Below are 24,662 nucleotides of genomic sequence, written 5' to 3' on the forward strand. Positions count from 1 at the left end.
GTAACCTTACCAGGCCAAAATAACTGAGGTACTTCAAATTTGTAAAATATGTATTACAATATCTTTTAAAAATAAGCATCCTTTATTAATAGTATAGTACTTCCCAGTAAGCGTTAAGCTCAAAAAGAACTTTTTAAAAGCAATCTCAAACAATGAATTGTCACAAGGAAGGGCAGAAGAGGTAGATGTAAGAGAACATAATATTTGATAGGTAAATAAGGTTGTAAAGTAACTGCAGAGTACAGCTAGTTCATGAATGGAGGGTTTTGAAAATGGGTAAGTTTGAATTGAAAGGGGAAATGTCATTGAGCATGAGAGTGAATGGATCTGCTTCTTGCAGCAAGAGCTGTAGGTACAGTGTCTAAGGTTTTTCTCTGAGCTTTGAGAACTTTTTTTGTGCTGTACAGTAATCTGTTTCACTGGAAAATATGTGACAGAAGTTAGGATGGGAATTTGTATCACAGTTTTTCTGTTCTTGCATAGAATTTCATGCACTTTGAGAACTTGAATTGATTGCTTCTAATTTGCTGGAATTCAAGTAAGAAAAGGTAATCTGAAAAAAACCTAAAATATAACATCAATTCTCTGCAGACTAATGAATGCCACAGATCATCCCCAATATTCTCTTGTCATTTTGTTTCCCCTTTAGTGTGTGGTTGGTGGGTGCAATGCCAGTTTTGCATCTCAGGGAGGGCTGGCTCGTCATGTGCCCACGCACTTCAGCCAGCAGAATTCTTCAAAAGTTGCCAGCCAGCCAAAGGCCAAAGAGGAATCTCCTTCTAAAGCTGGAATGAACAAAAGAAGGAAGTTAAAGAACAAAAGACGACGCTCATTACGTAAGTGTATGAGTTGTACTGATTTTTTTCCCCTCCATTGACAGTATTCTCTTATTTTCCCCTTTTCCTTCCACCGTGTCATCTCCATGCTCCCAGCTGCATATTTGAGATCCCTTTCCAGTGAAACTCAGAGACGCCTAGGATATATTTGCCAGGCAGCAATAAGCATCATTGTGCAGAGGGGCTGTTGAGAGAGGTTTTTCTAATACAAATATTAACGTGTTATATGTAGACACTGGGTGGGGAGAAAAAAACCAGTTTTATGAAGTGATCTATAAAACCTTACTAAGTTTAAATTCACTTGTTGAAATGACAACTGATCACTTTTTACCACATAAAAATAAAGGCTGAAAAACAAAGGAAATCACTTTGAATAATAGAATCTCCATTATTTCTGGTTTGAAGAACGAGTTCAGCACAAAACTAAAAAGAATAATAATGTTTTCAGCATTTGGTCTGAAAATACTGATGGCTCCAAGGTCCAGTATGAAAATGTGGTGTAAAGGACTTGATCAGCTGCAAATCAAAACAGATGTTTTCTTTCTGCTATGTAGTGTGTCTAATTTGCATTTGAAGCACTTCCATCCAATGAAGACTTAACAGGAGCTCCTGGAGCTTGCCAAAACTTGCATGACTAAAGCTAGGCATCTCAAAATAAATGACTGCACTTTCAGAGATGCTGAGATTTGAAGTCAAAATATGATTTAGATGGCTGATTTTAAGTATCCAAATTGGAAAATATTGACTCTTGTGTCCAAAAAAACGATTCCAAATTGGCGGTATACAGTTCTTATTTATATTTAATTGAACATGATTGAGTCATAAGAGTCAAGTCAGAGCTTCCTCAATTAAAGCTATGACACAGCTCTTTGCCAGCATCAAGTTATCTACATCCTTCGAGATTTACACAGCTATAATATGAATATATTGTTGAATTTTTCTACAGATACTCTCTAAAGAATACATACTGTGTATGTAATGGGGAAGTAAATGGAAAAATCTGTAAAAAGTTGTAGGTGGTGATAGGAGTTACAAACACATCATGCAAAGTGACCTAGAGAGATTAATGTGTGTGGAAGATAATAAAATGAGATTATCTTGGAAAAATGCAAGATAATAAATCTGAAGTAAAAGAATTTGATGCAGATTAATCAGGAAGGAGAAACCAGGAATGGACAGTAAGGAACAGTACTCGCTGGGAGATGGACAAGATGACCCAATAGGTCTTTTAATTTTTCTAGATTCTATGATTCAAAATCTGATTCTCTTCCTTTTTATCTTGTGTATGTGTGTTGCTTGGATAATTTGTTAATATGCCATTTTGTCTAACGTTTCATAGACAATGTGTAGAACAACTAATTTACTTTTTTTCCCTCTTGACATTGCTTAAGAAATTCTTTCTTACAGGACTTCACGTAAGGTATTGTTCTGTTGGAGTTCTCTTCAGCATGCTGACATCCTGTAGCTCTTTAATCTCGATACATGTGGCTTCATGAGTAATTTTTTCTTTTAAAGCAAATAATATTCACAGCTCCAAATGTTTGGTTACATATCTGTCTCTTATTACATTGTAATTTGCTTCACTTTACTTCCAAAAGGAAGTTCTATATAGAAAGAGAACTGACAGTTGCCAGGAGCACTTGCAGTTTTCTTTCCCCATGCAACAAAGCTGTCTGAATGACTTTACCTTAAGGCAAAATTCCCATCTAACTGAGTTGAGGATAGACTCCTGTAATGTACTTTTCCCAAGGCCGTGTGACTAAAACGTTTATCCAAAGCTGATAACACTTTCACAAAATGCTATGTATAGGTAGCTTGTCTTAAAACTTTCTCCATGGGTTGCAAATCTTGTTAGGCTCTGAAATCAGACTCCTTAACGGTCTCATAATTCTGTTTGTCTTTGTTTCTTCAAAAGTAGCGGGCCTAAAGTTAGGCATCTAAGGCAGTGATACTCAAACCTCAGTGGTTTAGGAGTCAAAATAGTGCTCAGCATTACCCAAAAGAGCCACAGTAGTGTGAATTCATTGTTTCATTTACTATTTTTATATGTAGTAAAATTTGGCTCCTGAACCGCTGAGGTCTGAGTATCACTGCTTTAGATGCCTAACTTTAGGTACACTACATTTGAAGAAACAGAAAGGCAAGTGACTGACCAGGCATTCTGCAGTTGGTTAATAACATAGTAAAAGAATCCTGATTGGTTAATAACTTAGATCAGTTAATAATTAAATCATTGTTTTTAATATGTGCTGCAAAGAGCCACAGGAGACACATTAAAGAGCCACCTGCGACTCCCGAGCCTCAGTCCGAGTATCGCTGATCTAAGGTCTGGTCTCGCTTAAAAATTAGGTAGACATAGCTATTGCAGTCCGGGGTTTGGATTTTTCACACCTCTGAGTTCCGTAGTTAAGCTGATCTAACCCCCAGTGTAGATGTGGTAGGTGGGTGGAAGAATTCTTTCATCGAACTAGCTACAGCTGTTTCGTTTTCTACATCGAAGGAAAAAACCCTTTAATCGCTGGAGAAAGAGTCTACACTATGGTGCTACTGTGGCACAGTTGCAGCAGTGTTGTCATGCTGCTGTAGTGCCCATGATGTAGACATAGCCCAGATCTGTATTTAAGTACTTGGGTGAGTGGCCTGACTTTCAGAGGTACTGAGCAGCTCAGGTTAGAATAAGTTATTGATCAAACAAATTCTGAAATGCCATAACATACCATTTGTTAAAATCATTCAGAAAAAATAGGAGTACTTGTGGCACCTTAGAGACTAACAAATTTATTAGAGCATAAGCTTTCGTGGACTACAGCCCAATTTGTTAGTCTCTAAGGTGCCACAAGTACTCCTATTCTTTTTGCGGATACAGACTAACACGGCTGCTACTCTATCAGAAAAAATAAATTCCTAAAGTTTGTCACCTCACCACCAACCTTCCAACTTCCTTTTTCATTAACTGAAGAAAGTACTCCCTTCTCCTTTTGAGGAGGGAATTCTGTGCACCTGGTTACAGTTTATAACTCAGGCAATTATTTTTTGTTATTTAGAAGTAAAAGTGTCTAACGAAAATACTAGCTATTGATTGTTTATACATGATTACACTGAAAATATCCTCGTTTTTTTATATATAAATAAAAGTCAAAGTAAAGAGAGCTGATTCTCTGCTCAAACCTGAGGTTCTCAGTGGAGCTATTAACACAAAATAGTTTACCATGAATGTTTAGGTGACAAAAGCAAGATCTTACTTACTTTATTGGAATATGAACAGTTTATTCTTCATGTTGATATTTTGCTGGTCTTAAACTAGTTTGTATTTTGTCTTCCTGTTCATAAACACTGTGTATATTTTTTCAGTTGCTTGTTATAGGCGTATATGGGTTTAAAAATAATTGGTAATGAAAGATTAGATATTGTGTGAAGTTGAATCTAGTATTTTTTGACAATGTGATTTTTTTCTTTTTCTCTTGCTGTAGACACCTTCCTAGCTGATTACATAAGCAGTCAGATGGCAACTTGCTGACCTTGTTACTATAAGTGCTATCAAAATTGACACTCATGCTCACAGTCATAATATCTCTGCTACTGAATTCTGTTCTGTATAGCCTCAGATAGATTCTCTGTTCCTAAAACATTTGGAGGCATCCATCCAAACTTATTGAAAGTGATTCTCAACTTTGTACCATGACCCTAAAGTGTGTCTTCATATTTGCTACAGAATCTAAGCTTCTTCAGTTGCTTGTCTATATGTATTCTACTCGTCGTGTGCCTACACCCCATGCACTCAATTGGAATATTTGGGCCAGCGGTGCCTGTTGGGACCATGCCTATACCAGGGAGAGCCCCCACCCCTTCCAAAGGTATAAAGGGTGGAGCAGGGCCAGCCATCCCTCAGTTCCTTCTTATCACCTGTGACTGAGAGAACAGTTTCCCTGTCTCTTGCAATTGTGGTCCTTAAACCGGAATTTTTGTATATAGTTACCTTCTTAGGGCTTGTCTACACAGTGGTGTAATGAATTCTACAAGGGTGTGATTTCTAAAGCGCACTAACATATTGTGCATTAATTGTTCCGTGTAGTCCCTGCTGGCATGCCTTAATATAGTGCTGTTTGAAACAGTAATTTGAAACAGGCCTGGTCTACACTAAAAAGTTAGTTTTGACCCAGTCCCGTGGTTCAGGGAAGTGAAAAATCCATACTTCTGAGTGGCGTAGGTAAGATGACCTAACCCTTGGTGTAGACAGCACTGTATTGACAAGAATTATTCAGTCAATCTAGCTACCATCTCTTGGGGAGGTGAATTATCTGTGCTGATGGGAGAACCCTTCCCACTGGCATAGGTAGTGTCTACACTGTAGTGTTTCAAGTGTAGACAAGTCCTAAAGCACACAAATAAATCTTCAGTGCTCATCAGCAGGGACTATGTGGAGCAACTAATGTGCAACACATTAATGCACTTTAGAAATCAGACCTCCATAGTGCATTACCCCACTAATATTAGACAAGTCCCTAATAATACTTTAGTAGTTAGGATAGTATTTTTATTAGGTTTTAGTTTGAGTTAACTATTTCTAGCTATTTGTTTACCAGTACCCAGGTGGTCAACTTCATAGCTGACCAAAAATCTCCTGGTTTTAAATATTGCTGTTTGTGTGGCACAGCTATACTACTCAGTGATTGACATTATTTTTTTTTCTTTGTGAGGGACATATCACTGAGAAATGCTTTGTTTTTCACTTGTTCTCCAGATGAACCCTAATAGCCTGGGGTGCATGTGTGACATACCCAGGGTACAATCTATGCTGATGAACAGCTGTGTCACCTCAGCCCTCTTTCCTGGGGTGCCCTTTACACTTCTTTGTGCTGTAGCTACCACTCCTGGTCTGCTCTCACACAGCCTCCAGCATGTAAGTCACTCCCAGCCACGTTGTATGAGTTCTGCAGCCAGCCACTCTTGAACCACACTGTAGGGTGACAACAGCATGCTACCAATCCCAGACTTTCCCCTGAAATGTGTATCTTGTACTGCCCAGCTTTCTCCTGGACAATACAGGCTCATATGAAGTCCATCATTTTATTAATAGAAAATGATATGCACAAATCCTGTTATCTCAAATGGAGTTTCCCAAACACTTCAATTCAAACACACTGATAAAGATAAAACAATAAAACAAGTTTATTAACTACAGAGAGAGATTTTAAATGAATACGAGTAGTGAGGCATGAAAGTCAGAATTGTTTACAAGAAAAATAAGTGACCAACTAGAGTAAATTCAAAGCAGAGTCTCTCACCACTTGTTTAGCAGTCCTACTGGCTGAACTTCTTTCAGTCAAGATACCTCCTCCAGTCCAGTGTTGTTTTCTTTGTTCTTCAAGTGTTGTGAATGCTGTGGGCAGAGAAAAAGAGAGAAATCTTTCCTTTTATAGTTCTCTCCTTCCTGTGAGAGGCTTCTCCAGCGGGGAGCAGGATGCCAGGCAGTCCTCATTGTCAGGAACTCTGTGCTGTTTCTTTGCTAAGATGTAGACTTTCATCCATATCCCTTTTCCTGCCAATGAATGGCCATGTAAGCAGGTGATGGCCTATTTGGCCTTGTTTACACCTGACTGAGCTGTCAGTTTGCCCATTGTCTCTGAGAAAGTAGTTTGGCCACTCCCAGAATTTGAATATGTTTCAGTAACACCATACAGTGGAATATCACACACATTTTGCCAGGACAGCATTGACCAGCGAGTTATGGGTTTTCAAATAAGACCTCCCAAGGCATACTTTGTACCAAGATTATTATAATAGTGTGGAAGGGGTGAATACAGGGATACAGACCATCACAGAGTGCTTGAATATGATTCTTTTAGATAAATAAATGAGACCTTCCTTGGATAAGGGCAGACAAGAATCTTCTGGCTCCGAGCAGTCCTCTTCTGAAAGTACCTCGGTTGGCACTGGCTCTTCAAGTTTCGAGGCTCCTGCTTCTTCACTGAAGCATTCCTAGGCTGTTCCAGCTGTCACGTCTTCCTCAGGAGTTGAAAAGGGTAGGACACAGCACCACTCCCCTAAGAAGCACAGAAGTTGTCCCAGGGATCTAGCAAAAGAGCGAGGGGAAAATCTCATCTTTCCTTTCAGATGAGGGTTACTTGAGGCCTGACCAAGGTCCCTTGGGCACCCATAGAAATCTCAATATCTGTGCTCTGGTACCATTTAAGAGTTCATCTCTAGCTGCTGTCAGTATGGAGTCTGTAGTACCACCATCTACTGTGGTGCTGACAACGTCTTATTTGTTATTGTTAGTACCACAGCTTATGTAATGGGGCATTTAACTGTATCAGCACTGCCAGAGTCACCTTTATTGTCTTCCATAGTGAAAATACCTGCCACAATACCAACTGCTGTGGTACCAGGGCCGTCTTTGGCGCTAGTAAAGAATCTTCTTTCCTTAGGCCCACAGACTTCTGCTAGCTCTGTTCCTCTACTACCTGTGGAGGACTTGTACCACTTCTCTCTCGGAACACATACTCACCGAGGCAATAATCTTATGACTCCTACTTTTCAGATGGGGATTCCAGAGCTAAGAGTCATAGTAGGCATATGGAATTTAGGGAGAGACCCACTTCTTGGTATCCCTCACTTTGGCTACCCACTTATTACCCGTATGGTTCTCATTCCCGGCCATTTTGGGCACCTTGAGCATGTGTCATATCAGGAAGCCCTTTTCCTCTTTTCGATCCAAATCCAGATCCCTCTTGACAGAAATCCAGGTACAACAGCAACCACCTCCCAACTCTCCTGTATAGAACTTAAGAATTCACATATTTATGAAGAGAAGCAGCATTATTCTACTAAAGTTGCTCCTGTAGGCATATCTTCATCACCAAGTGAAGCTGACATATCTTTATACTTCTGCCCCTGTTGTATATAAGATTTTTTTTCTAAATCTTCTTTGTAGGGTGGCAGAGGTGCTGGAAATACCAACAGAGGTTGTGCGAGAAAAGGCACACAACATTTTTGGACATATTGCACTCCTCTTTGCCTGAAACTTGGCTGTGCCTGTGAATGAAGGTCATCATACGTCAACCTCTATTCCACCATCTTTTAAAAAAGCCGATGCAATATACAAAGTCCATTCTTCAGACTTAGGATTTCTGTGGGCACCCAACACCTGGGTCACGGATGGTTGCTGCAGCTCAGGAAAAGATAGGACAGCAGCATTCAAAATCTACACCAAAAGAGAAGGAGCTGAAGCACATATCTCTCTTTGGCAGAAAAAGTTATTAATGTGCTAGTCTTAGAAAGGAGAGCCTGATAATTAGTATGCAAGTGGGCAGAAAGTGTCTGACTTCCTTGATAAGGTACCACCACAAGACTCCAAAAAAAGGATGAAAATATCTAACTTCAGAAGGACAGCTCATTGTGTGCACCTCTTTATAAGCAGCAATCAATGCTTCAGATACTGCAGCTAAGTCAGTGGCAATAGCTATTCCTATGAGGCATGCCATGGCTATAATCTTCTGGGATTCTCAGAAAAGTTCAGAATGCAATAGATTTTCTTTTTGATGGAAATTAAATTGCAGCACCCAAACTGATAATGGTCTACTTTCACTAAATGATTTTAGGGCTGTGCTCAGATCCTGGGCATTTACAGCTTTCTGCCCAGGAAGAAGCAGTTTAGGTACAAACCTTATTCAAGACAAGCTCCTGCTTCCTCCTGTCAGTCATACCACTGAACTGCCTGGAAGGAAATAAAAGTTTCATAGGAGAAGACCCTCCTCTGCTGCTACTGTGACTTCATTGAGTCACATGCCAGCTTAAAAACAGTTTTCCATCCAGAGCAGTTGGGAACGTCATCTGAAGTTTCGTTTACACTGCAAGTCACTTGTGGCGGTGTGTAGTGTATGTGTAGTTCGCAGAAAAGCAGGTTGCATCCACACTGCAGTGTGCAGCTACACATGTCAATGAAAGGTGGTGACTGAGCGGATGCAGCTCGGAAAGGTTCAGCAGTGGGTATCTGCCAGAACCTTTCTCTGCTGCCTTCCCCCCTGCCAAAGCCTTTCCCTGCTGCTGGAGCCTTTCACTGTGGTGGGCAAAGGCTCTGGCAGCTCCCTCCAATGGGGAAAGGCTCTGGCAGCAGGACATTACGCTGCTGAAAACAGCAGCATAGACGGGGGTAGGATGAGGTACTGTTTGGGTGAGTAAAGAGTACAGGTTTCAGGCATATCTGTAACTCTGCTTGCCTAAACAGTGCTTTACTGTCCATACTGCTATTTATATCCTTGTTAAGGAAGCGTGTAGTGTATGTATTGTATATGTTGCCAAAAGGGGTGTGGAATGTAGATATACCTTAAAACATCCCTATTTCCAGTTCAAAAGCAGTTGATTTTATTTTCAAGAAGCTTGGAACAGTGTTACCACAATCCAGTGAGTCCTAGAAATTGTAATTGAAAAAGGTTACTCAACTCAGTTTCAAGCAGTTCTAAAACCCACCAATCTTCCCTCTCCCTTTTCAGGGACCCTTCTCATCAGAGATTGTTGAATCAAGAGGTGAAACCCCTTCTTACACTGGGAACAATAGAAGGAGTTCATCTTCTGTTTAGAGTGAAGGGTTTTTATTCCCATTAATTTATTCCCTAAGAAGAGAGTAGGGTGGTGGCATATATGCATTTGAGAGAGCCCAATATCTTCATTTGTTGGTTCAGCTTCAGTGTGGCCACTCTGGCCTCAGTTATCCCTATGTTAGATTCTCAGGATTGTACTGTAGCTCTTGGAGATGTGGCAGTTGAGATTCCACAAGAAATGCTATCATATTTAAATTGGTGGAAGAACCTAGATCAAGTTTGCAAGGGCATTCCATTTTCTCCACTTCTACCCCCAAAGATGATAGTAGTAGATGCTTCTAGTGTGTGATGGGGAGCTCATCTTTTCTATCACAGGATCTGTGGTCATGTGCACAGATTCACTTGTACATCCCACATATTAGAACTCAGAGTGATCAGCTTGGCACATATGATACTTTTTCCTTTCTTTCAAGGCAAGACAGTTCATGATAGTCAGTACCACGACAGTGGTTTATGTAAACAGACAGTGAGGAGCTGCTTGGCTGTGGAACTGGTACACTGAACACCAAGTTATAATCATTGCTCTCTGCCGGGATTACAGAATACATTGGCAGATAGCCTGAGCAGGTATTTTTCTTACAAACACTCATGATCAGTTAAGGATTCCCTCATTCGAAGAGTATTCCAGTGCTGGGATAAGCCAGACATAGACTTGTTGGTCACAGAAAATAACACAGCGTCAAACCTACTGTTTGAGTGGATCAGAACCCAGGATTCCAACCAGAAACCTTTTTCATACATGGACTGGGGAGTGATATATGCACACCCACCTTTATTTATTTATTTATTTATTTATTTATTTATTTAACAAGGCTTTTGAGAAAAATCAAATGAGAGTCTTGGTAATAGAGTTGGACAGGAAACAGTTTCCCCTCCCATGATGATATTTGAGTTTTTAAAAAAATTAATTCCCATCCTGAAACAGGACAAAAAGTCAATGTCAAAAGTGTTCGTGAACCAAAAATAAATAAAATAGAAAAATGGTTTGGGTTAATCAAAATGTTTTCTTGATTTTTCACCATTTTTTGTTTGTAATTAGCTTAAATTTTGAATCTGCTTAAAATGACTGCTTGAAATTTTTTGTTTAGAAAATGATTTAAAAATGTTGCAACGAAACATTTTGGCAGCTTCAGATTGGGAAAAAAATGTAGAAAAAATAGTTGAAACCAACCTTTTCCTGCAAATAATTTGTTTTGACAAATCCACATTTTCCAGTGGAAAAAATGCTTTGTCAAAATATTCCCGACCAGCTCTATGCACTACTGATTTTATTAGCACCAGCAAGGCCCAGACAATACTGATACACAGACTGGTTGAAACTTTCCAGACATCCTCCAGAAACGTTGTCAGTGTCTATGAACATGATTTCCCAGGACAGTTGGAAGAGTCTTCATTCAGACATGGCATCTCTTCATCTTGTGGCTTGGACGCTGAGTGGCTAACTGATTCTGAGAAATGTAGCCTCGGAGATGTACAAAACATTTTAATATGAATTAGAAAAGTTTCAGAAACATAGAATATACCATTAGAATTTGTGTTATCCTGTAGCTGCTATGGACTGGTCCCATTGCTGTAGAGATGCTTTATGGGAGCAGAGGGTCCTGCCCAGGCGTTGGAGGAAATTCCTAAAACAGATCATTGGTTGTTCAGGCTATGCACTGGGACCAGGATTTAGGCTTCAAGTGTAGCTTACAAACCTTGTTTCATGCTACTTCCAGATTCAGGAAGGGGACTGCATTGGTTTATGTTTGAGTCACAGTTGGAAAATGTGTCTTTGTAACTCAAAAGCTCAAAATTCAACTTTTTAAGAATGAAAGCTTAGATTCCGTAGAGACTGTTAAGCCACCCCATTCACCACAGAAAATCTTACTCACCACTGGTGAGTGGATTTGTCAAGTACTGAATTACAACTTTTTCAATGTGATGGAATTATTGCTTATATCTATTTGGATAGTAGCATCATATGGCACAATGAACTTTAAAAAACTATATATGACAGCATTTGGATCATTTGAGTAACGGATCCAAGATATTGGATCAGAGAAGAAAGAAGCTGGTGGTTTGAGGTTATGGATGGAAAAAGGTTGAGAATCCCTGCAGTTGTGGAAGCTTCAAGTATTATGCCAAATCAGGCTTTCATAGTGCTAATACAAATACCACACTTGCCTTAGAGTATTATTGTACATGTTTTATTCGTACAAAAATATCTTTATGGTTGTATTGTGAACAAGGAAAATTAGTATTAAGGCTGTTTGGAGTACAAGGCCATGGCTTTGTGTTAAAACAAAGGTACATTTTGCAGCCATTACAGCTTTGACAGAATAAAGTCTCAGTATAAAAAATGGTAGCTTCAGTAGCCTCTTGTGACCTGGCCTACAATTTTAGGTTATCTGATTTCAGCAGGAGAGCATTTACAACTGAGATGATTGCCTAATTTGCAGTATTGATTTCTGAGAGAATAAGGCACATTATGTGAAAACCAACGTCTAAGCAGTAATTGGTCCTAAGCGTGTAGAAAATAGTTTTTTTTCCAGTAGAATTTTCAGAATTGTTCTTAAATATTTGATAACTAAACTTTTTTTTTTTTTTTTTTGAGGGGGGGAAAAGAGTAGAAGTTGTTTAAAAACTTAAATAATTTTCAATTTGTATGGTGATATAGCCCATGATATAATATTTGCTTTTCTTATGAGCTAACCTTTACTTTATCTTTCAGTAGAGATTAAATGCAGGGTTAAACTGTTAAAATTTGTCACATGAAATTAAAGGATTATTTTAAATTGTCCTTAGTACAGCAAAACTTAACATTATGTACTTTAATATGACATTCATGTATGCTAGGTAAAGCCTAAAATATTTTTAACAGAGTAAGATGAGAATATGTATTTTTAATTGCAAATACCTTTTAACTAGATGCAATTTTCTGCTTTTCTTAATAATAGCTTAGATCTGGCAAATTTCCTTTAAACCCCCCCAAATCATTTACTATAGCAGCCTCTTACTCATAGTTCTTGAAGTGTTTGCCAGTAAGGTCCACCTTTAGCCAAAAAACAAACAAATGTCTTTAACACCTGAGACAAATCAGTTCTGTTAGTTCACCAACCTTCAGCTCACCCAACCAATGACTGTACAGTACCAGAAGGATGTTAATACCACTTCACCTAAAACTGTAAGTTAAAACTTAAGGTCTGATGGAATGGTTGGAGCACAATTGGCAAGTGTTCATTTTTGTTTTAATATCAACAGTTTGTTTATTATCAAACAATAGAAAATGAAGTACTGCACAATGTATACATAGAGGGTAGGATAGTACTAGAGTTTAAAACTGGCTTAAAAAAAAAAAAAAAAACTTAGTTGATAGCCAGTACACCAATATTAATTTTGCTTTAGTCCTTTGTGCTTTGATTTAAAAGCATGTGATAAATATGTGGATTTTTAAAAAATATATACCCTCAGTCAACTTTTAGACATAATGATCCACAGATAAACCCTCTGGTTTGGGAGTCAGAATTTCTTGTCATTTACTGATTTTCTTACCCTGTCAGTATAGTTGAAGTGCTGTTTAAACTTGATGTATGTTCCTCTGCAGCACTAAAAAAGATTGACTGAAACAACACTCCATATAGAATAGCATAGTCAGTCTGTCTTTGAAACAATTGGAGTAACAGTGGATAAACTTTAGTTGTAATTTAGTTAGGCCTCTAGTGAGATTCCACTTCCTGGATTTCCCTGGGTCTGCTGGAGTATCATGCAGTTTGTCTACCATTGCTATTTTAGTATGTTGTAAGTATGAAGAGTTCCCTTTTTAAATACTACTTTGAATTAAGTAATAGCAGCAGTAGTGAAACTAGTTGGACAGCACTTCAGGGTGGTTTGGAGAATTAGGTTTGCAAATATATTCATTGCAGTGCTGGGAAGCATTCCAATATTTCTTTTGCCATACATTTGGATTCCCAGTTGTTAAAAAGAAGTTGATCTGTTTTGAGTTTGAGCAGTAGAACTACATTTTTTTTTTTTAAGAAGAGTGCAATACTTCTGGGGAAGCTGCATTCTTCAGTAAATCCATCCTGAAATCCTTATTCTTAATACTGAAGGTTAAAAAAGAATAGTATGTACTCCAGCAGTGTAAAAGCAAAAGGATTTACAGTGAGGTTTAGTGCACATATTGATGCTGTGCTGGGACTTTAAAGTGAAAGCTTTAAAAATAAATGTTTCTGAGCAAACTTGAAAGACAGGCAGGTGAGAGCCAGTTTTATGAGTCAGTTCCCCCCCCCCTTTTTTTTTTGCCAAAATAATCTTTAGATCATATTGACAAGATACGATGCTCACTACCAATATAAATAACTGACTTATTAATTACACTTCACAGCCTTTTGGTGTAAATATAAAGTACTTGCAGGTATTTGAATGCTTGCGATGTCTTGGAGTTTAACAGTAAGGATTTTTTTTTTCCAGCAAGACCACATGACTTCTTTGATGCACAAACACTGGATGCCATACGACATCGAGCCATCTGCTTCAACCTCTCAGCTCATATAGAAAGTTTAGGAAAAGGCCATAGTGTTGTATTTCATAGTACTGTAAGTATTATGTTGTTTCCTCCTTCATATTTGCATTTGTGTATCTGAAAGTGTAATGGCTACAGTGAAGATCTTGTTCTTAATGATGTTCCACGTGCAAAAATATTAATAGGGAATTTTCGCTTATTATTAAAAACAAGGAAATCAAGGAATTTAATTTTTAAGATATGTTGGCAGTTATTTCCAGTAATCCCAGTTTTGTGTCCTAGGTTTGGACGATATCTTAACAGTAGATATGTAGTGATGAACAATTTCATTTCAAGGTCTCTTCTCAATCAAAACTCATTTCATTGGCTTTGTAGTCTGAGTTCATGTTAGTATCATAATGTGGAATTTTTAGGGCTTACTATTAAAAAAATAAATAAAAAAAGGATACTAGAATGAGAATAGTTGAAAATATATTTATCAAGAGAGATTAACAAAGTCCTATAAAGTACGTATGCTTGTTTATGTGTGGTCCTATTGGTGGACTGATGGGGGACGTCCAACCATGATCTACATCAAGGTCTTTTCTCCATTATAAAAGTTATGACCAAGATAAGTATCTTAATCAAAATTCACTGTTATCCAGTTCCCATCAGCATACCACCAAAATACTAGGCAAGTAGCAGCTGATGAACTCAATTTCAGTTCCTTTTACGTGTAATATTTTTAGTATTGTATTTTTGGTTTCCTATTAAGAATATGTAGATGGACAGGACTGATATTAATATACACTGATGCAGAGATCAGCATGGTTCACTTAAAAAAATTGTGTGATAGTATTCCATCAGTGATGAAATATAGGAATTTCAAAAAGTGTCGCATCCCAATTTTCCTTCCTAGGTCAGGTGATTTGTATATGCAAGAGAATGTAGACACAGCCATATTGATGAATTTTAAGCAACAGGCCACTAATTCATTAACTTTAACAAAACTGTTGGGAGGGAAGGGAATTGTGGTCCGCTGAACTACCAGCATTTAATTGGGTTCAGTGGAGGGTTAACTGATTAAGGCATACAACTGCTAGAAAGGAAGGAGGGCTATCCTTGGCCTAACCCTCCATACCCAAGAACAGGACTCAGCCCAGCTGTTGTATCCAGCCCATGGGAAGGGTGCATTAAGCTTAAGACTTCAATCCCATCCCATGCACCACAGGATACAGGCCTATTGACTTACGTGTCCGGTGCTGGAGTTTTACTTCAGCTGGCGAACTCATAAGTCCTTTTACCCACAGTGGACATGAGCTGTAAGTAGCGACCACAGATGCTCCATTTATTGCTATTATTGTATTTTAATTGTTATCCTCCCATGTTTTTCTAATTAAACACGCCTCCAGGATGCTGCGAGGAAAGTGAAAATTCCTATAACTCGTCTGTCTTAGTTGGAGGGGAAAATTCTTTCCTTATCCCCAAAAAGGCTATCTGGCCAGATTCTCAGCAAGTGTGGAAGCTCAGCTCTGGCAACATGAGTAAGGAAGTGTGACCAGGTCAAAGATTGTGCTCTAAAAGTAGGCCCTAAATGCAGTTTTGTGGACTCTTTCCCCTTGTCCTCCATTTCCCCCCCTCCCCCCCCCCCGGTCGGTACAAACTGACTTTTTGGAGGCGGGGGCTTCCTTCTCTTCCTCATGTCCACCACTCATGAGATGGTGGGTAGACTGGGCACTGACTAGATCTCAAGGCCATTAGTCACTTAGGTACTTGGGTCATAGTCAACTTAAATACCCCCAGATATTAGCCTAGCTCTCATCAACACCAAATTTCAGATTTGTCACATGCAGTTTGGCAAATAGTGCTACAGCTACAGCCCACATGTATAGGACATCTTCAGATAGGGGTGGGAATGGGAATTGTAATCTGTGAGAGCCTTTTACACCAAAGGAAGAAAAAATCCAAAAGAAAATGGACTTGGTTCCTGGAAACTAGGTGGAACAAAATGGAGTCAGCACAATGCAGAATTGTATATGATGGATGTCTCTGCATTGAGAGAAAATTAAAAGTCTTTACTAGGGAGAAAAATCTGGGAATAGTAATTATAGATTTGATGTCTCACCCCTTACCGAAGGCACTCCTTTTGTACATTTTTGATCCTATTCCTCTATAAGCAGGATAATTTGGACAGTTGGGGTACTGTTTCATTAATAAGACTACATACTAAAGTTTTTGTGTAGTATATAATAAATTCTTGTCAAATATGAGATGGTTTGCTTTGAATATCACTGTTTTAACTCACAGTTTATTTCAAATGTTAGATTCTTGGTGATATAATTTTATCAAAATTGAATTCTTTGAGCAAGATTTTTGTGATAGGTAAAGTTTTATCTTCTTATCTGACTAGGATATTTGACTGTAGTAGTTGCTGCTTACTTTGACTAGATGCCTGCATGTTTACATTCTTCCTATTTTTTTTTTGACTATACTCAGAATTGGTTGACTTACTGTAATCTTTGTTGTTGGCATTTGGAGTGTCTTCATACTTGAGCTAAGTAGAAAACATGAGACATCACATTCTATTTAGCTGCCAGTGACCGATTCTAATCTCCGTTCAAACTTGCAATTTGTAGTTTGTCTGCCTCCCATGTTGCTTTCTCAAGATGATACTTTTTCTATTTATGATTCGCTTTGAAATTGACAGGGTTACTTTCTTTTGGAATATTTCAAGGCTGACCCACTTCTCCCACAAGAGAGATTTCTGGCTTCCAATAGACTTTTCAACTAAAGCTTTGTGAAACTTCCCCTTTGAACACCACCATATATATACACTATTTTCCCATCTCTTTGGGTATTTTTATTTTCACTGCAGGCAAGTTAGAAGTATAAAAATGTTTACTATATCTTATTCTGGGTTTATTTCAGAATTCTGTTTCTTGCCGGTTCCACTTATGAGAGACCATTCCAAATATGTTTATTGATATCACATTTTTAATGTAGTTGCTATGGAATGCAGGAAGTTAAGTTGTTGCCAATTTTTTTTGTTTTTGAAGGTGGGGTTTTTCTGCTTTCCAGAAGAGGTCAGCAGATTACCGTTTATCTATAATTAACCTTTCTGATTCCTAATTAGAAAGACTATCAGATGATCAGTGCTGTAAAAGTAGATGTACTGTAATTCAGTTTCCCTCTTTTTTGATAAGAAAGGTATATGACTTTTTAAAAAGAAATAGTACTATACATAACTCACCCACTTAAAATTATCATCTCGTACCTAATAAAATGTTTTATTTTACAACAGGGTGAACTGTACACTTAAAAATAAAATATTTCACATGAGTGGAATAAATTTAGTTTTAAAAATAATGCCTTTTTTAGAGGACCTTTGAGTCTTCACAGCAGTATGGTGACAGCAAAGCTAGCTTCTACTATTTCAGTTATATTGTGGCTTTTGCAAACAGAGGCCATAATATTCTAGTTGCTAATATTACAGTGGCTGGTTTGCATACTGACTGTCCATGTATTTATGGTTTTCACCATGAAATGAGCACTACTTGTGACTCTGGTCCTCTCCAAATTAGATCCATGGGAGAGTCAGAATTACTAACTACTAGTGCAGCACTATTTCTGATAGATGAGGTTCTGTAGCTGTTTGGATGATCTATTTTAACTTGACTTTTCAAAATGTTAGAGGTTTGTCTTTCAGGGAAAGAGTTCTGGTCAGTTTAGTGCGTAAATTTAGGGGACAAAAGTGTTCTTACTTAGTGTGACTACAGAATCCGTCATCCCTGTCAAACTAGTTATTCAGTTCTCTTTTTAGGGTACCAAGTAATCCATGTTCTGTAAGGGTAAGAGAAGCTAATGATACAAGTTACAAGAAAAAAAAATTAGAGTGAATTGGATTTAGAATTTCTGTCTAGGAAAACCCATAAAATATACCTTTCATAAGTATATATCTAATTGCATGCTATAACTAGGTACTAACCTGTAATGGTTAGTCATTATTAACTTCTCCATTATAAAATAATTAGCAACTTGACCTTGAGCCTATTCAGTTGAAGTTGCTGTTAATTCTAGAGGGGTACTTATTTCCTCTGTTGAGGTCCTGGTTTCTTGCACTGATCACTTCTGTTCACGTGCAATTCTGACTAGAGTTGATCCTCTGTTCCTTAAAGGCTTCCACTTTAAAAATAAACAAACAGGCTCTTTGTCATGACCTGCCCCTTCCTCGGTGCACACCTTATTAAGCACCTGTGCAACATCAGTGCATCCTTTTTGCCCATCTAATCTTCTTAGGGAAGATTGGGAGAGAAGGGCAGTTGACAGGAAAGGATGGCAAATGTGGGTAGCAGCAAAGCATGGGATGGACTAAGGTCTGAGGTAATCTCAGGAACTTGCCTGTAAATATTGAGCCTTTGCTGGCTGCTTTTCTTAACTCTTTTGAGGAGCCTGCAGATCTCTTCAAAGCTCACTGATAGACTACACCTGCAATCCCTGGGTATGACAAAACACAAAACTTATTTAACAAGAGTAAACATAATACTAACAAAACAACAACATTCAGTAATCTTTCTACTTCATACTCCACTGAGGACAGCCTAAGCTTATAAAAGCCCATCAGTGCTGCTTCTCCTCACAGGAGCTAACTCACTAACCTTCTTCCTTTTCCCAGGGGCTAGCTGCTGATCCTTCAAATTCAACCTCTGATGTTCTGAATGAGTTGTCTGTGTGGAGCTTCTGTCCAGAAGTCCAAGCCTTTGTTTCTGTGCACCCAGTGGCATATGTACTTTTTGCTTTGTTCCCTAACATACCTCTTGTAAGCCTGCGTGGTTGTCCGTCCTGGTCTTTCTCTGAGGCTGTTGAGCCCTTAGCATTGCAATCAATTAGTGGGTATTAACAGTCTTTAGAGCTCAGTCTGCTTGATCCGGGCAGGGCAATGGCGAGTCTATGAACCCTGGCCCTCAGGCAGGGCATGGCACCAACAATTAGGGGCTCCAATGTGCAATCAGGACACAGTAACGCAGTCTGTAAGCCCAGACCCTGGGGCAGGGCAGCAAGCAGTTAGGGGCTCTGGCCTGCAACCAAGACAGAGTGGTAAGGCAGTCTCAGGGCTCAGGCAGGGGTGAGCACCAAATATTGGCCTCCTGGCCTAATGCGGGGAGGCTGCCACCCCAGGAGTGGGGTTGCAGGGGGACCCCCCCCCACCCTACTCCACCAGTCCCAGCCCAGGGCCCTAACAGTGGCCGAGTGGTCCACCATTGGATCAGCAGGGATCCACCCGCAACATGCCCACCTAGTATTAGGCCAAGGTCCAACCAGACTGTCGTCTAGTTTCCCCAGGCTACTTCCAAATGCTGGGGAGGTAGGTACCTCTGTGCTGTAAGTGTCCTCCATCTCCCTAGGATCGGTGATCAGCGGTAACTCGAGCCGCTTGTCGATGCCTTGGTCGGCCAGCAGCCCTGGGAGCTTTAGCCAGTCATCGGGGCAGCCCCTTGGCATCTGTCAGGTGCCAGCCTTGGGAACTCTGGCCAGTCCTCAGGCAGCAGCCTTGGGAGCTCCTCCTCAACGTCCCACTCTGGAGGCAGGGGAGAAGCTTCTGTCTCTCTTGGCAGCTCCAGCCCAACTGAGCTGCAGGGCTTGCCTTTTGTACTTCCTCTTCCTGTCCCGCCCCTCAGCTTCCGGCGGGGTAGGCATGGCTTTCCTGGCTCTGCAGCCCAAGGGGTGGGTTGTGGTCCTTCCTGGTCCTTCTCTGAGGGAGACCACACTTCCTCGCTATGCACCACCATACAGTTTTGCTAAACATTTATCTTCTGACAGCATCTACTGTCAAACAATTTTCAAATCAACGTGGTTCCTTCTCAGAGAGACAAGGTGGATGAAGTAATATCTTTTATTGGACCTACTTCCTCCTGCCGTGGGCAGGAAGCCTAACGTTCGCGTTCCCTCCGATTCTGCTCATCAGCAAGGTCCTAGCGAAAATCAAGAGAGACAAGGCTCAGGTTATCATGATCGCCCCGGTGTGGCCAGCAGTGGTTTGGGACTCTGTCAAGCCTAGCAGCGATCCTTCGGTGGCCCCTGCTGAACTGACCGGACCTGCTGTCACAGGATCACGGCCACCTCTTGCACCCCAACCTCGCGTCCCTCCACCTCACGGCTTGGATGTTGCGTGGCTAAATCCTGAGGAACGGGCCTGTTTGGAAGTGGTCCAGAAGGTCCTCCTTGAGAGTAGAAAGCCCTCGACTAGACAGATTTACCTAGCAAAGTGGTGGATGAGGTTCTCCCATTGGGCGGCCAAATGGGACATCTCCCCTTCGCATTCTTTGGTGCAGTCGATCTTAGACTCCCTGCTTCATTTGAGGAATCAGGACCTGGCGCACTTCTCTATCAGGATGCATCTGCTGGCCATGTTCGCCTTTCATCTGCCAATCCAGGGGCAGACGGTGTTCTCCTATGACATGACGGTCAGGTTCCTCAGAGGTCTTTAGAGACTTTTTCCACAAGTTCGATCCCCAGTCCCTCATTGGGATCTCAATTTTGGCTCTGTCCAGGCTCACAGGTCCGCCCTTTGAGCCTTTGGCCTCATGCTCCCTGTCTCGCCTATCGTGGAAGGTAGCTTTCCTGGTGGCAGTGACGTCGGTGAGACGAGTTGCCGAGCTGCGAGCCCTGACCTCAGAACCACTGTACACGGTCTTCTATAAGGACAAGGTTCAGCTCTGGCCCCACCCGATCTTCCTTCCCAAGGTGGTGTCTATTTTCCACATGAGCCAGGACACCTTTTTTCCAGTCTTCTGCCCCAAACGCCGTGAAACTGGTGAAGAGAGGCACCTTCACGCTTTGGACTTAAGAAGGGCCCTGGCTTTCTACCTAGATGGGACAAAGCCTTTCCGTAAGTTGACTCAGCTTTTCATCTCTACAGCTGATAGAATGAAGGGCTGAGGATTTCTAACTGGATCACCTCTTGTATTTGCACCTGCTTTGAGTTGGTGGGAGTCCCTCCACCGCCGAGCTCACTTGACCAGAACGCAGGCATCTTCGGCGTCCTTCCTGGCACACTTCCTGATCCAGGATATCTGTCAAGCCACAACGTGGTCCTCGGTGCACATGTTAATGCCCTCTCCTGAGCCATCACTCAGCAGGCCTGGGACGATGCTAGGTTCGGCAGAGCTGTGTTGCAATCTACATGTCTGTGAACTGTCGCTGCCATGTAGACCAGGCCTCGGTATAGTTAAATTTAGTTTTATCTATAATTTGTATGATGGGCTTTTCTTTTGGTAAATGAAATCACCCCGTTTTGTCTTCTGTCTTTAAATGTCCATTGGTAACTTAAAAGCAAGCATAATTAAAGAGTAGACTTCTTTTTTTATATAACAAAATTATACAGAAAAGCTTTGCCTGGCAAGAAGACTAATTCCTGTTTTGTAGTGAAGGTGAAATCTAATTAAATCAATTCAAGTGACAGGTAACTGTCAGTGTTCTTATCCACGGATAAGCACCATGTCATCAGCCTAAGTGTACTAGAAGAAAACAGTTCAAGCTTATTCTGAAAGTGTGCTTGCTTTCTGTCAAATCAGCTTAAAGGAAAGGGGATATGAAACTGAATCAAGTCAGTCTTTTGTTATGAACCTGACTGCAAATGCCTGGGAGTATAGGCATACCTGGAGACTTGATTACTCTGTAATTTTTTTTTCCTGTTCTGTTGCTGGCATGATATTGATGAATGAGTCAGTCCTATTACTTTCTAGAATGGCTGCATATAGACCACTCAAAAGGTAGGTCAGTTCTCTGAATTCATAGTGTCAGCAGGATTGTAACAGAATCCTAGTGTCTGGGTCTCCACTTCCAAATGTATTCCCGGTGATTTGCATGAAGTGAAAAATAGTTGTCATTTGAAAGGTTCAGTATCAAAGAAAGTGGAATTTTTCAAGTAGCAAATTAACCTTTCTTGTGCCTGCTCATTCCTTAGTGTCTGAAAACATGCAAAATTGTTACATAACAGTATCAATTAAGTAAACAAATTTCTATCAATAGTTTGCTGGCAACAAGCAGGGCTTATTTGGGACAGGAAGATCACTTCAATGGAAGTTAATGGCCTGTGCTGGATGGTTGTCCCTGTGCAATTTTGTAGCTGCAGAATTCTGACATGTATACTTGCATCTGCAACCAGCAATTTCTATGTACTTCTGCTGTCTGCCACAATGAAAACAATCTTTTCTTTGATCTGTTTCATTTTGTTACTCTGTGTGACTCTTCCTGTCTTGCAAAGTGATTAAAAGAAGTTTAGCATCAATGTCTGGGTGATTAGTAACATCTTCCACTGTGGTGAATACTGGCTTAATTGCACAATTTTTGTATCCAAGAATACAAAGGATTTAGTCTCTCATTAAGAGAAGATGCCATTCTCTCTATAGTTGTCACAATCAACTTTCAGTCCTGAAACTGATTTTCCCCCTCATTGCCTCACTTCTATATTATTTTTTAAGAAATTCTTTTGTCCTTCAGATTATTTATGAGGTCTTTGAGCAAAGGCAGATCTTTTTTTATTAGATTTCAGGGGCATTTGACAAGTCATGTGAAATGTGACACTTCCAAAATAGTGTTTCGATTTTTTAAAATGTTTTGGTCAGGTCATATTTTTTCAGGTATCTTGGCCTACAGACATCAAACTTATTTTATTATAGAGTCCTGGAAAATATGTCATGGATAGGGCTAGTTTGGAGAGGATAGTTGGGCATTCGTTGCTTGGGTATGGTAACATGGGAACGGCTTCAGTTCTGGCACAGCTTATGAACATCCTCCTCAAACATCTACATAACTTCTTGACATTAGAGTTTAGTCCTGCACATTTTGCAAAAGTCATTTGCAGAACAAATGCACTTACCTTTAAAAGCTCAGCAGTAATCTGTGGATCTGACATACTCTGAATTGGCAGTGTTATGGGCTTTATAGTCCCTATCATGGATTTGATGGACTGCCATGCATTCACAGAGGTACAGGAGTTGTTAGGATTAATGTTTGTACAGCTCTTTGACAGTGTGTGCGTGCGCAATACATAAGTGTTAGGTCCAGCATTGGAGAGCCAAAGAATAGTCCAGTACATAGGAAAGCAAGCAGCCCACCCTGGACTGTAGGTTATTCGAAAGTTTAATGTGAGTATTAACACATCGGTGTTAAGGAAAATACACTACATGTGTAAACTAACTGTATTAACTTGTATTTTACGTAGCTTTTTCCAATGCTTAGATTTCACTGTTTTATTTAAATCTTGGCCAAGACTTGGAAGCCTAGGTATAGGATCCCATATTTAAAAATCTGGCCCTTGACTGTAAGGATTTATTTTGTGGGAATAGATTTGCAAGTGCTCTCCAGTACCAGCAGAATAGAGAATGGTTTGTTTGCAAATAATTAATTTTATGATCCTCTGTAGAACAGTGAGTCAATTGAATTTCTTCCAAGAATTTGTGGTATGCTGTCATACTGTAAGTTAGTCTAAATTTAAAAACGCAGTTTCATTTTCTCCTAAAAACCCATTGTGGGGAGAAACATTTTCTGTTTTAATATTTCTGTTCCATGTCTTCCACATTTGAAATGTCTTGGGTGTTACTATTGGGGGAGCTGGCACCCTGTGCAACCTTAATTTGTGTATATACATTTTTGTGTTTGTGTGTGTGTGAACAAACACGTGTGTGTGTATACACTATATATATAGAGAGAGAGAGAGAGAGAGAAAGAGAGCCTTTAATCACATGAATCATACACTGTTTTTACACTATAGGGCCCCTTTCTCATTCAGAGAACACTTTACTCCTGGGGGGCATTCTGCGCCCAAAAAATTAAAAATTCTGCAAATGTTATTTGTCAAACTAACTCTACATAGTCACGCCCATGTCAATATTTTGGTAATTTATTTCAAAATACCTGTCAGTAAGTATGTCTGTAACAATACAGACAGACACACACACAAATTCCCCCAAGAGTAGAGAGTTAAAGAAAGCCCTATGACAACCTGATTCCTGTTTCTCTGGCCCCTTCCACCCCCCACCCCCACTCCCACTCTAGCCGGGAGGGGGTCAGATACCCACAACCCCTCCACACACCCCCAAGCCCACCTGGAGAGGCCCCTCCAACCAATACACCCAAACTCCATCCTCCCCAGACCCCAACCGTGGGACCCCCCCAGCCCAGATACCCACACCTCCTCACCCTCCGCAGAGCCTAGCTGCAGGGTACACCTTTGCCATGGAGTTTCCTATGTGCCGCCTTCTCCTTCCCTCAGGGCATGCTGGGAACTGCAGCTGCCAGGAACCCTCTAGCTCAGGGGTTCTCAAACTAGGGGTCAGGAGTCGGGACCCCTCAGGGGGTTACGAAGTTATTACATGGGGGGGGTCATGAGCTGTCAGCCTCCATCCCAAACACTGCTTTGCCTCCAGCATTTATAATGGTGTTAAATATATAAAAAAGTGTTTTTAATTTACAAAGGGGATCTCTCAGAGGCTTGCTACGTCGAGGGGTCACCAGTACAGAAGTTTGAGAACCACTGCTTTAGCTCCCTTTCCCCCAGCATTGTCTTCTATTGCTAGCTGGGCTCTGCAGAGTCAAGTGGCCCCTAGTGGCGGCTAGCAGCACTGCAGCCCATTTCTGTGGGGGAAAGGAAATTCTGCGCACACGTTAATTTCTGCAAAATTCTGAATTGCACAATGGCTCAGAATTCCCCCAGGAGTAACAGTTTGTACGTACAAGGGGGAA

At 40.4% G+C, this 24,662-nt stretch overlaps 1 protein-coding gene across 2 annotated transcripts in view; it reads left to right on the forward strand.

Annotated features, from left to right (window-relative positions):
• AEBP2 (AE binding protein 2) overlaps positions 1-24,662 on the forward strand; it is an 88,662-nt gene that overhangs the window by 50,235 nt on the left and 13,765 nt on the right. For both annotated transcript variants that reach the window (XM_054036344.1, XM_054036353.1), the window contains exons 4-5: positions 650-836; positions 13,889-14,013. In XM_054036344.1, coding sequence (XP_053892319.1) covers positions 650-836; positions 13,889-14,013 — 312 coding nt within the window. The remainder of the gene's footprint in view (positions 1-649; positions 837-13,888; positions 14,014-24,662) is intronic.

The sequence above is a fragment of the Malaclemys terrapin genome, chromosome 1 (genome assembly GCF_027887155.1).
Source record: "Malaclemys terrapin pileata isolate rMalTer1 chromosome 1, rMalTer1.hap1, whole genome shotgun sequence".
Taxonomy (NCBI): domain Eukaryota; kingdom Metazoa; phylum Chordata; order Testudines; family Emydidae; genus Malaclemys; species Malaclemys terrapin.